This window comes from Anas platyrhynchos, chromosome 2, assembly GCF_047663525.1.
Source record: "Anas platyrhynchos isolate ZD024472 breed Pekin duck chromosome 2, IASCAAS_PekinDuck_T2T, whole genome shotgun sequence".
NCBI classification, from domain to species: Eukaryota; Metazoa; Chordata; class Aves; order Anseriformes; family Anatidae; genus Anas; species Anas platyrhynchos.
Window position 1 is genome coordinate 22,697,306 of NC_092588.1, and position 18,289 is coordinate 22,715,594.

Below are 18,289 nucleotides of genomic sequence, written 5' to 3' on the forward strand. Positions count from 1 at the left end.
ACTGTGTAGTTCACTGGAAGTAGATCATTATTTCTGGAAGAGCCAGGAGTATGAATATCAACATATCTGTTCAAGGATGAAGGAAGGCATTTATATGTAACTGTATACAGCTGCCATGTCTTGAAGAACCTCTGCAGTTGCGATTTCTTCCCTAGCCTTTCTGCCTTGAGGCCTTTTTGTAGAAACCTGGGACAAGCTGCTAGGAATTAAGGGTATGATATGGCCCATTTATATGATATCAGTGTTTCTAGTCACTGCTTGAGCCATTGCTGTATTGTTTGCATACTTGAGTGATTACAACAGCCGCATCGCTGAACTGAAATTTTTCCAGTAACACAGGTTGTAAATTTTTGCTCCCTAAGCTTCTTTGTGAAGGAATGTTATTTCTGTCTCTACCTACAGTTACGGAGCTTTGCTTTTGATTTTTTTCTCCTTAGTATCACTCACTTATGGAAGCTATGATAAGAGTCTTTGAATGGAACAAAATGCAACAGGCTAAATGAGACCCTTAAAAAAGTTAAGAAAATGTGATTAGTAAGTAGAGTGTTGGACAAGGCAGTACAACACTGAGCATGGATCAGAACCAAAACCTGTAAAACTTTGTCACTGCTGAAATGAAACATTCTAGGTTAAGTAATTTGGGAATCTTAATGGACGCCTGCTTTTTATTTTTTTATATTCTGCCTTCATATTTGTTTAAAACTTGGCTTAAGCAAAGAAACTTGGAGGTCAATTCCTACTACTACAAACCTTTTTATCTCAGTATATGTATTTTTCTAGGTTCAAAATTTTACATTTTAAATTTTGGGTTTTTTTCTTCATGAAATTCTTACAAATTTTTCTTAATTCACTTTTTTTTTTTTTTTTTTTAGTACTGTAGAGTGACATCATGTGCATGCAGCTGAGGAGTTCATCTGCTTGAACTCTGTTACTTCGCTTAGGATGTAGGGTATTGTGAAGATAATGACCAGGTTTGGAGATCAGTAATGGCATCTACTTAGTGTGTATTGCATTATGGTCTGTTTTCTGTATTTGGTGAAGTTTGTTAAAAAGTAAGTAGGTCATGTTGGGAGAAAGTAAAGATGGATAGAAACACCTTGAGATGTTGCAAATAATAACAAACACATCATTCAATGCAGAGTAGAATAAGCTACTAACTGGGCTACTATTTTAAAATACTTATTACTTTTAACAGTTGATAATACTATTTTAGAAGTGTAAATCTTTGGAAAAAATCATGTCAAATCCAGAAATGGGTAGAAACAATATCAATGATAGATTTACAGTCAGTTACAGTAGGTCTAACTTGCTGTTTTATTTAGTAGTGCAGGTTTTAGTTATTTTATAGCTAGTGGTTTTGTCAGAATAATCTCTGCCTTTGATCATGAAAAAGACATTAACAAAGACATATTGTTTATTTGCTTTTTGGAGATAAGTTTGAGGATTTTCCTACCCCTCTGGAACTAGTTTCTCTGCATTATCAGTAAAGGTTATTGTATGGCTAATTACATGTCAGTTCAGGTTGATTTAAGAATACAAATGTTATTGCAGAAATAGAAGAGGCTTAGACAATTATTATTTTTAGTGTTCACCAAATCTCCAGGGCTATGTTTTTCTTTTTTACTGCGGGAAGTTCAAATGAGCAGGCTTGAGAAGGTTAGTTAGCCACTTGGGATATTAAAAACGAAGTGGAAACTACATTGTTTGTAGTTTTTATAATAATAAAAATACATTAAAAAAAATGAGTAGAGAAAGAGGAAACAGCAAACTTCTGGTGAGTCTGTTCCTGTCTATCACCTACTGGGATGGCAGGAAGAGATGGCTTTTAAATGAGTACATCCAAATGTGAGAAATCCAGAAGGCGTGCAGGAAAAATAAGTAGTTTTTAGCTTCAGTTCTATGTTTTGATGTTAGTCAAAATGTAATTCAAGCAATTGTATTCTGTAGCCACTGTATGACCTACCCAGCGGCAATCAGAGCTCCCCCCCCCCTTTTTTTTAAGCTAATTGGCCAATGTTTAGTTTACTAAATGTCATCTGGACTCAGTAAAAAGCAAGTGACCTGCATTGAATTAGTGTAATTGTAATACAAACAGAACATCTCATAGTTTTGGTCTTATACAGGAAAAGAGAAAGTTGGAAAGATTTTTCCAGTTTGATAAATAAAACTGAAAATATGGGGAGCCAACTTTTGGCTCACAGTTCACTTTACCTGTTAGTGTCTTACCTCTTAGAAATAAAAAATGGCATTTGGATTTTGTGTGTGCTTTGTCTTTGGAGCTTTGGCCCCTCTGGGAGAATCTTCCTTAGGTTGTATTGCCTGTGAGTTATTAAATCATGACCAATCGTTACCAATTCAAATTTCATCAGCGGCATTGCTGTTTCAGAAGGATAACTTTTTTGATTACTGTCCAGGATTTGGTGTTTTATTTTACCTCTGTTGGGACTGATTTGGTAGTATCAATTTTGATTGCTGTTACGTGGTTCATTCTTGCTGCTCTCTGTTTCAGAGAGCAGTGCTTGCATCCAAAATAACCAGGTGCCATCAAGTATCAGTTCCAATGGTATATTTGAGTTTTTAACTTTGCCTTTGCTCTTTTAGTTGCAATATTCAGTTTGGCTTTAAAAGGTGATATTTTAAAATGCAAGATTAGTGTAATTGTGTAAGTAATATTGTATTATGGTTCTACTTCTCTTTTCATTTGGTGATTCAAATGTTCAGACTGTACTTCATTAGGCCTCCTACAGCTTGTATCTGCATCATGGCCTACAGAGTAGGGGAGAAAAAAAGCTAGATTTGCACTAGTAATTGCATTCCCTTACAGGAAGGGCTGTAGATAACATTTACACTAATATAAAAATGAAATTAAGGGGCTACAGTGTACATGGTATTTCTGAGAAACTAGCTAAGAGTTCCAGTGCTCTCCCCAATAGGTAAGGAGAATAATATTGTTCTCTGTACATACCTGGCATCTGGAAAGACCACACTTCTGAGTCTTGTGTTCTCCTAATACTGTGTGTTAGTGGGGCACAGATAGGAGAAGGTGCTTTCCAACTTTGCTTGAAGGAAGATGGAAGCTTTGAGACATAAGGAGGTAGTGTTCAGTTACTAGTGGTCTAGTCATAGAATTATAAAATCTTCTGTAATTAATTACACTCCTCGATTATTTCAGTGGATTGTAGGTGTTCAATATCTGAAATCTTGTAGTTAAATTTTTGTTCGTAGTTGGAACACCGCAAAGGAATGAGTCATTTCACCTTGAGATAAAGCAAAAATCGATCCCAAACTCCTGTTGGTTGCCATTCGTGAATGAAGTAGGAAACAGCGAATGTTGTTTCAAGAATTGCCCCTTAGTGTTTTATGTTTCTTTTGGTGGGTGTGGTCGTTCTGTTTGCCTACGTGGTTTGCCCTAACATGATGATTTTCCTTTGCTGTTAACAACATCACCTTTGGAGATCCCCGTGAGCAGTCAGCCACTGTAGCTTTTACAGTCACGGTGTGGAGATCATTTTTCTAGCAAGGTTCTGTACTGGTTGTGACATGGCTAGTTTCAGTGACTGCTTTCTTCTGTGTTCTTTGTAACTTCTTGAAGTATTGACTCTTAGATCTAAGATCTAGGTCCTAACGTAATCCACAAAAAATCAGAAGCCAAGGGTCTGTTCCAGGGAGAGAAAACAATTTGAAGGACAACATGGAGTGTTGGGAAGACTTCGTTCTTTCATTTCATCGTTGTGTAATGTGCCATTCTGCTGAATTTGTAAGTCAGATGTGGGGAAAATACCATGCTTTTTCAGGCTTTGTTGGGTGAACATTTAGGGAATGTGTGCGGATGGTTTGTGTGAACACTGGGAGAATAGGAAGGTGGTGGCAGCAAAGATTTTCCAATCATGCACAAATTTTCATTGTGCCATTCTGAAGCTGTTTTGTGTGTGATTTTTGGTAGAATAGAGTTAATTTCAGTTAGTTTGAGACTTTCCTACTTTCTAATCTTGAATATTCTTTGCTGAAACTTAAACTCGTTAGCTCTTTGTTCTGTTCCTTATAGACTTGAAGAATATTGTTTTTCCCCCTTTAAAGTGGCATTTAACATGTTGGAAACATTATCATGTTTCACACTATAGTCACCTCCTCTTTAGTCTAAGCAATCCTAATTCGTTCAAGCTTTACTTGCAGATTGTGGTTTTTTAAATATCCACGCATTCTAGTGGCTCTCTTTTGGACCACGTTCAGTTGGTGAGCATCTCTCCAGAAGTGTGATGCCTAAAACTGAACACAATACTACTGCTGGAGGTCTAACGTGTCTTAAACAAAGAACAACTACTGCATATTTCTTGAATGTCTTCTGTTGTTACTACTGTGTGTGGTTATGGCAGAAGTTTCACGTTTACTGGCCAGGCAATTTAGTGCAGCTTTTTCTCACAAATATAAGTTACTCACTTTTTGACTCCTCTATTAGTAAATAAAACTGCAAATGCAGTTTTTCCACTTCATGTCTTAGTGAATGTTAATGTATTTCTGGATGTAATCACTGCCTCATTTTCTGGGAAACTATGGAAAAGACTGTGGGAAGAAAAGAAAAGATTCTGTTATTAAAGTAAACTATATTGTTGTGGTTTTCTTGGATGGAAAGCAAGTTTCTTAGGCTGGATAACAGAATTGATGTAATGCCTTTAAGGCAATGCATTATAGGCAATACAATGCTATGTCTGTGAACTTCGAAATACTACTGAATCAGCAGTAGAAGGAAACTATAGTGAAAGAACAACAAATTAATCGAAAGAATATTCCCTGGATTGAGTCTCTTGTACTTTGAGAACAATTCCCATGTTTTGCGACTGATAAGAAACAAGTTGTTCAGGCTCAATGCCGAACAAAACTACTAGGTAATGTTCCGTGCTCATGTTCTAGACCTCTCAGATTCTGTGCAAATTGGAATTTAAGTGATAGCAAGATGTTTCCATCAAGAGAGGAACAACAACAACCACAACCAACCGACCAAACCCCTCTTCCCACCCTTGAAAAGACCTCCAAAAGCACGTACATCCTCCCTCCTGCTGCTGCTAGTTAAGTGTATCTTTCTTGGTCAGTGTTGATGCAGTGTACTCAGAATGATGATAATGATTTAGTTTGTGGCTCATTTTGAGTTTTCCTTTTGATGATTGGAATTGTTGGACATGCTATTGAATCCTCTCATAGGTAGTGCCTGAATGCTTCAGCTTCTTTCAGGTGACTGAAACTCCTGAGGGCTTTTGCATGACTTACTGACTTTTTTTTTGTTGTGTTTTGTGGTAGTGTTCGGCTTATTATTTTAAATCATGGTGAGTTTTTTGTCCCTGCACACCGCAAAAATGTGTGGATTTGTAATTACTGGTGCTGTGATCTTTCAGTAAAATGTGTCAATAAAAAAATCAATAAAATGTTAAGTAGTTATGTGGTTTTGTACTTATTTTTGAATTATTCACAAGTTAGTTATATTTTTCTGAAAAATCCTTTACATGGTGTTTTTTATATATATTCTAAACCTCTAGATGCCTGGGGTAGTTTAAGCAAAAAAATCTTGAGTAGCCTGGAATGATTTTGTTTTCAGTGAATGTCTGAAAAAAAAAAAGTTGTGTAATTTTTTTTACTTAAAAACAAACAAACAAAAAACCACAACCAAGTGTTAGTACGTAGTCAGAAACCTTCATTAGATTATGGATGTTTTGATGCTTTATTTTTCATTTGTACAAGCTTTGAAAAGACTTACCGTGCTGCTTTACAGACTTGCTATCTCACCTTGCAGGGATGAACACTGAGGGTCAGATTGCTCTTTCTTCTGTTGCAACTTCACTGCCTTCAGTGAGTTTGTAGCATTGCAGGTGAAATGGAGACTTAATGTTACTTTTCTAAAAAAAAAAAAAAAAAAAGGAAACGGGAGGATGAAATTCATGTGAAGGGCAGATTTCAAGAATATTTTGTACTGAAGAGTTGGGTTCAGGAAATTGAACCCTGCTGAATTGGATGGAAACAATCTTTATGCCATTTTAAAATAAGATGGAAAGCTGGGACAGGATAATGGCTGAAAAACCTGCAGGCAAAAGTCATGAAAACTTCCCCAAATCATGAGGAAATATTTAACTGCATTGCCTGGAGAAAAGATCTGGATATGTCTGCTGGACTTGAACGGAGAGTAAGAAGAATAATCAAGCAACAAAATATGGAGAATAACGCAAGTTGTTTCTTGGCAGCCTGGTTAAGTACTTCATTGAGTTGCTTCCAGATCTCTTTGGATGGTAAAAGTCATAATTTAAGAGAGATCAAAAATTAAAAACAAAAACAACAAAAAAGAACGACAAAAAAAATGGATAAATTAGTGACTTAACTGACAGTTGCACAGTAAGCAGGAGGGATTTTTCTGGGAAAGGATTGGTGGTGATAAATGTTCTTATTACTCAGCATAAAAAGAGATTTGAATAATGGGCACACATGTAGGTGGCACAGTCCTTTATGTGAATTAGCAGTGGGAACTTCCTCTTGTTACTGCTAATTGGATAACAGCCAGTGCAATAAATGCTGCCTTTCAAGCACTCTGATGCAGGTTTGTCTCAGGATTTGCTAAAACTTAAATCCCATGACATGTCATAACTTAAAAAAAAATAAAAAATAAAAAAATAAAAAAAATCTTTTGTGAGCTTGTTTACAAACAAAAGAACTTACCCCTGGTCTGGATTAACCTGTGGTTTTTACAGTGGTGACTGTCGAGTTGTCACCAAACAAATTATCTGTAGTATTCTTTCAAAACTGAAAGCAAATTTTTTTTTAAGTGTCACCTTCAAGTAGAAAGAATTCATTTTAGATGTGAGTCTTTTGCAGCAGCTGTTGTGGGATGATGTTATCAAGGTGAAGGCTGATTCTCTGCAGTGGGTTTACAATTGCACCTGCTATTGCAAAATGTTTGAGATCGCTATCTTCACATTCTTGACCTATTGTAACGCTGTCAAAATGTTATGAATTTACTAGCAATAATAAATATACAGGTCAATGTGTGTCTTATCTTTCAGTAACCCATCTTTGTTGTTAATGATTTGATTATTCTTTCCATTATCTGTCTTCTCGCTGTGTTTATTACTTTATTGCTTTACATCTGAAATGCATCATACTTTGCTTTGAACAGCAAAGGTCATCTTTGCAGAGAAGCCATTCCAGTGAACGGCTGTTAAACCACTGGTAACAGCTGTGGTGTGTTTGTTTTTTCTTTTTCCCCTCAGTTTTCATTTTTTTGTTTGCATTAATAATGCTACTGGTGTTAATATGTGAGGTGTCTGTCATGTTTTCATAAAATAAATGGAATATCGTTTTCACTGTGTGCTGTTGAATGTTCTGTATGGTGGTTAATATAAATGTTAAGTGTTCCATATGTTAGATTTCCCACCATTTAGTATTAAAAAAATCTGTATTATTGTTTGTCCAGAAGGTCTCTGGACTAAATCTCCACCTACACCTCACGTCCTTGAGGACTGTGTTCATAATTCTGCTTCACTGGGAGCTTGGAGAGGCAGGCGGGTGTGCCAGCACCCCATTACGAGTTTCTTCTTCAGTTTGATGAATTGCCAGTGCTAACTCTGTGAAGAAAGTGACTTTTTGAATGAATAGTGGTAGAAATCTTCAAGTTCTTGCTTAATGTTGGAATTGCAATCTTGCTGGAAGTATTTTTTTTAAACATTTGGCACTGTCCCTTTTTCAAGCTTTGTGAAAGGGGAGAACTTTCCTTTCCGTTACAATGATCCAGCTTTCAGAAGAATTTAAGTGCTGTTTATTTCAGATGGGATTTCAAAACATTTTTATTTCAGTACTTCATTATTAATGTTGACTGAAAGATAATTTACTGTATTCTTTGTGTTTGGTAGGTGGACCAATTCATGTATCAGTACTCTGAAATGTCACACGTTAGTGACAGTCCTCCCATTTCATTTTTAGTGCTTTTTCCTTGCTTTATTAGTTTTCAGCCAGTTCAGCAGAGTGAATGAGACCTCAAAATATACTATTAAGAAAAGGTAAGATGTAGGAGGACTCCACCAGCAAGATCCCAGCACAACGTGGCCTGTTAACTCCTGTCTGTCTGCTTCAGGCTGCAGGCCCACAGTGAGCACAGGCGAGAGTTTGACGACCTAAGAAAAATCATGAAAACGGCAAGCAACAAAATCCAGAATAAGTTGATATTTCACAGCAAGGACCTACAAATAAAGATGATGTGACATCGTAGAAGGTGTTCTGTACGCTGCTGGAAGCTGGGAATGGTGCGGAGGTGCTAGGCCGCGTGTAGAGTTGAGCTCAGGGTGGGCACAACCGTGTCTGTAGAAGAGGGACATGGAGTCGCAACATAGAGTGGCACAGCCTGAGCTAGCAGAGGAAACTGGAGCTGAACCTTCAGGATTTACTTCTACTTGGACCTTCAGGGGCTACCTTGACTTGAGGAGCCTATGAAGGGTATTCCCAGGAGGTCTCAGTGATCTGCTTCTAGGATTGTCACTGGGACAGGCTGGCAGGTGGCAAGCGCTCTGTTTAGCTCTGTGGAGACACGAGTGTCTCGAAGTACCAGAAGCGTTGCTACTACAGTCGTGTAGCTGTTATTAATTTGTGGCTAATAGCTGCTTGAGGCTCAATGAGCTGGTATTCAGATGTATAATAGCTTAATTTTTGCAAGTCCTGCTGTGTTTCTAGGAAAAAAAAAAAACAAAATCTCAACAAACTGTTGGCGTCTTCAGGCTGTGGTCTTTGTTCTTTTTTGCTGTCCAGCAAAGACAATGGCTAAACAATTCAGAAGCAAGCAGGGGACCTGGGTGAAGGTCTCTTTCTCAAGTTAATGATGTCCTGCACAGTGGGGCCATCTACATGTCAGCGTTCTGCGTGGAGGTGAACACAGAGTTGCATGCTAATTTGTGAAATTATTTTTTTAAAAATGTGTAACACCATGCCCTAATCAATGATGATCAAGACTAAGTCTAATTTTAATAGGGAACCCTTTTTTTTTATTCTGATATGTTCAAAGTAACTCTAATGAGAAAAAAATATATATATATTTATAAATGGAGAACAGCTTCTTTGATAGCCTAAAACAGGGGTGTCCTTTGGCAAAGATATTGAAAAAGCAGTTATCCATTGAGTGGATGGATCAGTCTGGAGTGTATTCAGAAGATTGTTTTTATGACACAGTTTTGGAAAAATGTTAGTGATAAGTGAATTCAATTTTCTTAATTTGATAGCTTTAGCATTTCTCTGCCCTTTAATTCAGGGCAAATTGCTCAGCTTTTCTTGCGCAAAACTGAAGCGAGTACTTTACTGCAGTGTAATTCTTCAAGCAACGTCTGTTAGAAGTAGGTGAGGCAGTGAAAATGTAGAAAATGGCATTACATGAGCCAGTGGATGCACAGGTTTGATTTGAGTAGTTCATCTCAGTCTCTAGTTAACGCTTCTCTGTTGCCACTGAGGTCAATAAATAGCAGCACTCAGGAGGGTGTGTGTGTAATTGGATGAGTGAGAATTGGTATGTGGCTGAGGGAAAAAGGTAAAAATTGCTGTGGGGTACTGTAGTGACACACAAAGATAAGCTTTTCAAACACATGGAATCAGTCACACATTCAGATTCCAGTTAAGGATTTTATCAAAACTTGGGGATACTGAAAACCTGTTTGGATCATCTATCAGGGAACAAGACCTATTTGTAATTCTGGGCAAAAGAGGGTGAGTATGCTAGGTCTCCACCAACTGCGTTTGTGGGCTGAAGGAAGGCAGTAATTAGGATGCTTCTAATAATTACATTAAACTTACACTGAAACAGAACAGGAACCAACTTCCTTGTTGTTAAGCACACAATAGGTTGTTCAGTAAACTTGTTTTTCACTGTTCCCAAGTTTTTGCCAAAACAAATAGAGAAGCTATTTGAGCAAAGCAAAACCCACGTAGGACCTACAAGTACGTCTCCCTTCTTGTCCATGCTGTTGGTTCATTTCCAGGCAGTTGTTGAGGTGTGTAATTGAATAATTAGTCAGGTTTTGGTAGCCTTTGTGAAGCGCATTCAAGAGGAGAAGCTCTAGGATGTAAATCAGAAAATAAGATTTTTTTCCCCAGCTGATTATGTGTTTCTAAAACCAACAAAATGTTGCATCATTCAATATCTGATCACCTCCTCAGCCTTCAATGGTGTTTTGTAACCTGAAATATACTACTGTGTTTAAATGTATGTTGGAGTCTGTTGTGCGTGAGACTGCTAACCTTGTATAAGTGTGGTGCCAAAATCTGTGGTGCCAAAATCTATGGATTCACAAACTGCCAATGGATGTCTTGTATCCTATCTTTACCCTGTTTCTTAAAAATAAAATAAATAAATAAATAAAAACATAATTGCCGATGCTAACTATACTATTTTACACCACGAAAATGTTGAAATTTCTGCAATCTAAAAAAGTTTGCTTATTTTTCAGTAGCATAAATGAAGCAGAACAAATAACAGTAACAAGAAATAAAAAGCCTTTATTACAAGTTACTTAAATATGTGATAGAGAAGTTATTCTAGGAGCTTTTTTTTTTTATTTAAAAAACAAACTTCTACCATGATTGGTAGATCAATTACTGTTGATTACTTAATGTGTTTTTGGACTGTGTGAAATACAGATGGGTTACCCTGAATGACTGACAGGAGGAACGAGCTGCAAGGGTTTTCTGATTGGGGAATTCCAAATGCAGCGTGTGAGGATCTCATTTTTCTTTTGGCATTTCCTAATTCATCTCATTACATTTTCACGCCAATAAAAATTGTCCATAAGAGAACCTTAATGAAAGAAATGTTTGCAGCCTGGCTTTATTTTAAAACGCTGGGCCCTTTAATAATAATAATAAAAAAAAGAAAATTATATGCTGACTTGCTCATTTCTGCTCTCACTAGGGACTTGGCCCTTTGTCCAACATTCAGCTTAACTGCAGCAGCAGCTGGTTAGTGGGCAGATAAGTGCTTCCAGAGTAAGTTGGGCAATAGCTCTGGTAGAAACTGGGTTATGTTGCCTAGTGCCCAGAGCTGGCCACTGAAAGCTGACCTAGATAATGTCTCTTTTCTTCAGCACAGCACTTCCAATGTCCTTCCGGCCCTATTCTCTTGTCAAATATATTGTTGTATATATTGTGTTCATCTGGTTTCACCAAGGGGCGTAGAATTCGTCTCAGAGGCCCATGGTAAAGACGATGCACAATGGAGTTGTGCTTGAGGCTTACGAGTGGCAAGGGCAGTTCAGGATAAATAGAGCACGTGGTCTCTGTTAGACAGGCAAAGATGAACACAGGTAAAGCTATCAGGGTCCTTAAGGCCTGAGATTTGACATCCCACAGCTTAGAGATTTATTTAAAGGATGACTAAATGGTTAAAACTGAAGATTGAGACTTTTTCAGTCCCACTGCCTTGATGATATTTAATGCATTACTTGAGTAAGGCTTGCCAGCCTGTCTCAGATACACAGGGAAATGTGGAAAGTGATGTTGAACGTGGGAGAGAGAAGAATTAACCCTGTTTGTTTCTTTACAGAAAGGGTTGTGAGGCATTGGAATGGGCTGCCCAGGGAAGTGGTTCAGTCACTATCCCTGGAGGTCTTTAAAAGATGTTTAGATTTAGAGCTTAGGGATATGGTTTAGTGGAGGACTGGTTAGTGTTAGGTCAGAGGTTGGACTAGATGATCTTGGGGGTCTCTTCCAGCCTAGATGATTCTGTGATTAGTATGTCAGAGCCCTGTCTGTGGAACAATTTCCCCTGATGTGTCCTGCAGTTGGTGCAGCGGTGCCACGAGTGGCTCTAAGGTGGATGGAAGGATGCCTTCAGTGCTAGCTGGTGCCACAGTGGTGGCATCTATCTATTAATTTGTTTATTTAGAGCTTTAAGTACCTAACCAATAATAGCTGTAGGAAACTTTCAGAGAAAATTAGAAGTGGAGTGGAAGCAAGAAATTGCTACAGGTAACATGTTAGGAGAGCAAAGGAAGCAGAGAAACATAGGATAAGATGAAAGAAGAACGTAAGAAAGAAGTGAAATGTCTCTTATTTTAAAATGACCATCCCTGGAGTCACCATCCCTGGAAGTCTTTAAAAGACGTTTAGATGTAGAGCTTAGGGATATGGTTTAGTGGAGGACTAAGGTTAGTGTTAGGTCAGAGGTTGGACTCGATGATCTTGAGGTCTCTTCCAACCTAGAAATTCTGTGATTCTGTGAAAATAGGATGAAGTTCTGTTAGGATAAAAAAAAAAATGTATTTGACAAGAAGTTAAAACAAAAAGTAAGGAATAAATTCCTGTTAGATAAGAATTTTGGTTTTATTCCAGGAGGACAAGCTTTATAATCTTCTGGTGATTCCTTTGCGAGTTTCTTGGCAAGAAACAGAAATAAATAGAAGCTAAATTGTGGATGGTTTTGAAGGAGAAAGGGAGCTTAACTTTTATGCACAGAAACATGTAAACCAATATTAGGAAGTAAAGAGGCAAGGTGGGATTGAGTGTGATGTCCAGCATTTCAGGCTGGTTAAGAAGGGGGAGCAATGAGAGAAGTTTGCACTAGCAAGTGCATGACCCAATTAACAAGTTGGACTACGCATTCGGAAGAACTGGTTTCTATGCTTTTTTTTGTATTACAAAATTTTAATGTAATCCATTTTTTTCAGATAACACAGCTCGTATCACATATTAAGATTTTTAGAAGTTTGCAGCTTAAGCATTAAATAAGTCTACATGTTTCTGCATTAGGCACTTCCAGCAGATGTACAAAACGTAAATGTCGTTTTAGGACACCAGCTTTGAGTATCTCCCTTTATAACTTGTATTGCTTGCCATAAAAGAATGATTCATTTTTTTCTGACTTGTCATTGTCCTTTGTAAGGTATTCAGAAGTCAGTTATTTGTTACAGTTCTTTGCTGCTGTGTAGTAGATCAAAATACTTTTCTGGAAAACTTTCTGCACATCTGAGCTCAATACAACTCCAGAGCTACTCTTCTTATATGCTGAGAAAGGTCAATGTTTGTTGTCAAATAGGAGGTATACATTTGATGCACCACAAACAGAAGTCACCAGTTTTGTCATAGCTGTGTGCTTTCAATAGCTACTGAATAGCTAGCAGAGCTAGCTGTTAGGAGTAGCTACAGATAAGATTAAAATCATCAGTTCAGAGTTCAGGGAAATCATTACTTTCAAGGACAGGAGCAGCTGAATTTATTCTACGCTGCTTTACCAGGAGCACTTCATTTGTGCTGGCAGTCCTTGTATCATGAATAAGTAATTATGGCCAATGACAAGGTAAAGGAGTGCTACTTCTGGGTTCATTCACTGACTTGGCAAGGCTGTCCACTGATAATAGGAAGCTATTGTAGCATGCATCTTAATTTATTGCACAAAATGCCTGAATTAGGTCCTGTAATGTTTGTATTGGGCGGTGTTAGTGAAATAAGTTCTGTACACGTTTAAGTATTTGAATTAAAGTGTTTGATACTGAAATAATTTATCATTAAGATACAATAAATAATTGTATCATTCTGTATGGGTCCTGCCTTTCTTCAGCACATGCAAGAATTTTAGAATAAGGATTTTGAAAAAAGTTAAACTCTTTCAAGACCAGTCAAGCTTCTCAAGAAGCGATGGGTATAACATTGGGAAGTTTTCTCCTCCTTCTCCCCATGTTTCAAATGGTTTGAATCTTCTGCTGCCTCTACTATGTTAATGGTGTACATATTTCATTTTTTTTTGCACTTTTCACTTTTCCACTGAGTACGTAATTCTGTCTATGCTTGTAGAGAGAAACAGATGAAGGACTGCAGGCTTACAGATCTTCCACTTCCTTTCACTTTTGAAAAAGTGACGAAACTGTGCCTGCTGTTAGGAGGAGGAGAAAATGTTTGTTTCTGTCAGCAGACCTGGTTTTCAAGAGATGTCTTGCTGTCATGTGTAAATCTTCAGAAGTGATGCTGTATGCATTTGGTATTACAGATGGAAGTTCAGAATTTCCAGTTATCTTACAGTGGTCTCTCATAAAAACAAATGGTACAATTACCATTAAGAGAGTTTTCTTTATATATATATATGCACACACATACATATATATAAAATCATTTTTTTCTAATTGAAGAATTTGGGTATGATTCTCAACAGCGTGTATTTTTATTTCTAGTTAAAATGCTGCCTTTTCAAATTCAAATAAAATCTAATTGCTAATAGGCAAGTTACTTGATTATTTTTCTTATCATTTAGGCCTTAACTCTTACAGCACTTGTTTCAAAATCATTTTAGGAAAAGCAAGTTTTAAAACTACAATTGGCTAATAATGAATGCAGGAGCGAATAGTAGTCCTGCCAACCCTCCTGAGCAATTCTCATATAAAATGAAATGCAGCTAAGAGTTGAGAAGGTGAACTTGTCTTTTCATGGTAATTTTCTTGTGTCTGTTTCAATGAGCAGTGCCGTTATTTCTACTAAGAAATTTCAAAAGAACAGAATCATCTCTCGAGACTGATAAACAGAAATAGATAAAATGGAGAGTGATGTGTTCAGTGGGATACAGATTAAATGGAAAAATCTAATGGGAAGTAGCTACATTAGTAGCAGATGGATTTGCTTCCTGAATCTCAATCTGAGTGGAAATCCTAGCCTACTTAAAATTTGTCTTCCAGATTCTTAACCTGATAAAGAAGGTGGATAAAGCAATTTATTCCCTTGGCTTCGGTGCTGTGCTGATGTGTTTTGTTTAACTTGCTATTGTTTGCTTTTTATCTAGGCTATTTTTATGATTCCTACAAATCCTCCTCCAACCTTTCGGAAGCCAGAGCTCTGGTCTGATGAATTCACAGATTTTGTGAAGAAATGCTTAGTGAAAAATCCTGAACAAAGAGCTACAGCAACACAGCTGCTACAGGTCAGTATTTAAGTTTCTGAGGAAATGCAAGTTTTACCGTGTTTCCCCCCCCGGTCTTAAATCAGAACTGAAATTTTCTAAAAGCAAGCCTTATTTTTGCTATTGTGCCTTATTTCTTTTCTGTTTCTTAGCCTTTCCTTTCAGCTCCTTCATCATTTTATTTTTCCTTTGTTGCTTCTAAACAATGAATTGCATATTATATCGTTTAGGGCTGGTTCTTGCTATCAAAATTGTATTCTTGTTTGGTGGGTAAAGGCCTTCCGTAGATCTCAGGGTTTAGGCACGTGTTAAGTAAAGGAACTGAGCCCAGGTGACCCCTCGGTGTGGACCACCCATGGAGTATACTCAATCTGCCCTTTTGGTCACGTCAAATTAAACAAGACAGGTTGTTCTGTGCCCTAGAAGGGTCTGATGCAGATGGACAGTATAAGGGATTTGTTCTTGGGCTGAGTTACCCCAACTTTTAAATTGGAGCCACAGTAGGCAGTGCAGACCTATGCGCCAGGTCGCTTGTGGAACTGCTTAGTGCTTGGAAATTTAACAGTTGTTTTGTTTTGTTTGTTTTGTTTTGGCACTGAAGTATAAATAAAACAGAAAAGTTTGTAAGAACTACAGAAATGAAACAGGAAGGACTGATCTATCAAGAAAGATTTAGTATTGTGAAATAGACATAATTTCAGTGCACGTGGGACAAAGAAAAAAATGAAGAAAGTTTCCTCCTTTGGCCCCTTATTTGTGTTATCCCCTTCCTTCAAGTGCTGCCACAGTCAGCCTTCAAATAACTAAGGGAAAGCACGTCTGTCTGGATGCTGTAAAACAAAGGTAATGATTTGGGAGGAAAAAAAAAATCCATCACTAACCAAAAAAAAAACACAAAACAACAAGGTACGTCCATTTCTAGAAAAACTATACTAGGTTCCTTGATGATTGAAATTGAATCTAAAATTTCCTATAAATAAGCTTTCTTTGCTAATAAGGCAAGTGAAAAAATGTTGCTCCTTTTACTTGCCTGACTACTAATTCATTAAGCTTCTTCCTTTACGCTTTTCACTGCTATTGGTAAATATTATTCTTAATTTTCTTTACCAGTCTATATAAGAATCTGATTGTCTGAAACTTCTGCTTTTAAGACTATTGTGATAGGTTTATTCTGTCTTTAAGTTGGAAGTTGTGCTTTTTAAATTTAAATCAGTCAACTCCGCAATGAGGATAACATAAAACGTTTTCAAGCTAGTTTCCAGTAATAAATCACTACATTTGTAAGTCATAGTATGAAGTATTTTATATTTCATACCCTGAGAACACCATGTAGAGTGGAAGGACAGTAAAAATTGGAGCTTTGTGATTTATAGTATGATGACTGAATCAGTATTTGAGACCTTAAAGATTAGAAATTCACATGGTTATCTGATGGCTGGCATCTGGATAAAAGAGACTTGCATTAGTGCTCACAAGTAATAAAAAAGCATCAGTGTTACTCTTTCCAAATACTTACTGGCCAGTGAACCAAGTACTGTGTTCATCACGGGTAAGTGTTGCTTCTTCCCCAGCTGGAACGTGGAGTGTGCGTGATGGAGCTGGAGGTGCTGTGGGCATGTTTAAGGGACACGAGCAGGAACAAAAGTACTGCTTGTGGGGCAAGGTCACGGAGGATAAAGGAGAGTAATTGGATTACTGTATCAAAGCAGAAGATAGGTAAATAGGTACAGGACGACAGGATTCGTCAGTTATGTTCTTAATGGAACGATTTTTTAATGTTTAACATTACATTTCTGAAGCTCTGAGAGCTCCTTTTCGCCTTGATCATGTTTTCATATGATGATACAAAACCAGGATTTTACTAACAGCAGGTGTTTACTAGAGAGTAAAATGAATGTAAATGGTATTGTCCACAGGTTGTCTTAAAGGAGGAACTGATGCTTTAAATGGCCTTGAATTAGAATTAATCTTCCTGCTAGAAGTAATGTATTTTGTTTTGCTTGTTCCATGTTTCAGCATCCTAGATGAAGAAATGTTTTATGACATATTAAAGTACAGGTTTGTTGAAGTAAGCAACAGCCACAGTTGCTCTGCTTACAGCCACTAATTTATGCTGTCAGCTTGTTAAGATTAATTAAATGCTGTAACTGAATATCTGAAAAAGTTTGTTTTTATATGTCAGACAATCACCACTCTATTTATTTACTACTTAATGCACATTTCCTTTGGACAATTATGTCCTTAACTATAAAGCAGTTGTTTTATGATTACATTTCCCAAGGCTTGCTGATTTTTCTCTCTCTCTTTTTTTTTTTTAAATATATGGTAAGTAAAAGTAAAATCTTAGGAAGCAGCTAAAAGTTACCACAAGTTGTGTTAGTGCAGATTTTAATTACTGTGTGATGTGAAGTTTATCACACATTTATCACTGAAGTCTGTGGTGTTGAATAATACGTGTAGTTAAATCTGAACCCTATCTATTGTAATGATGTTATATAATTTTCTTTTTTTTTTTTTGTCTAGCACACGTTTATAAAGAATGCAAAGCCTGTTTCAATTTTAAGAGACCTGATCACTGAAGCTATGGAGATAAAGGCAAAACGACATGAGGAGCAACAGAGGGAACTAGAAGAGGAAGAGGAAAACTCGGTCAGTGATTTTTTTCCTTCCCCTAGAACTATCCATATTTGATAGATAAATTACTGTTCTTTTTTGCCTGCTTCTTGTCCTTATATGTTCAAATACTTTTCTTTACTGTTTCTACCAGTTCTTTAGCCTGTGAGGTCTGAGTGTTCTACTCTTATTCATAATGAATAATGCTTCTGTGAGTAATGCTGTATGAGCCACCTTTCAGCACTATTTCATGTGGTGCCCTAGTAAGTTTTAGGAGGTGGGAAAAGAAACCATGTCAACTTCAGCTGTTCAGACTAACATTAAAAAAATAAATACTGTTGTGCTCCCATATTCACACATGGGCTTTTCAGAAAATGCTATGATTTTCAGAAGTTCAGACTACTTAGCTTTTTTGTGACATCTAATACACAAAATAGTTACCTATGAAGCACAATAAATAGTTATTAGGATACAGTTTAAATCAAGTTGTGCCTATAAAGTGAAAATGGCAAAAACATTTCATTCCTCAGATACTGTTGTTAGCATATGTTTGAGGTGAGAAGCAGGTCATGTGATAAATAGGTTGTATTTGTAATTATTTGGCAGCGTTGGCAATAAGTCAGTGTTCCTAGCACTATTTCTCTCCCTACATGATTTATTTTAGGGCAGTCTCGTGCAATGCAGCGCTATGTGCTTCAAAGAAGCCTATTGCCACACGCACAATGAGAGCCAAGGTCATTGAGGAATAACACAGAGGAAAGATGGAGACTGGAATGTCAGTAGAAA

The 18,289-nt window shown here is 37.1% G+C and overlaps 1 protein-coding gene across 1 annotated transcript in view; it reads left to right on the forward strand.

Annotated features, from left to right (window-relative positions):
- STK3 (serine/threonine kinase 3) overlaps nt 1-18,289 on the forward strand; it is a 138,205-nt gene that overhangs the window by 50,088 nt on the left and 69,828 nt on the right. The window contains exons 7-8 of the mRNA XM_038173783.2: nt 14,774-14,911; nt 17,414-17,539. Of these exons, the coding sequence (XP_038029711.1) occupies nt 14,774-14,911; nt 17,414-17,539 (264 nt within the window). The remainder of the gene's footprint in view (nt 1-14,773; nt 14,912-17,413; nt 17,540-18,289) is intronic.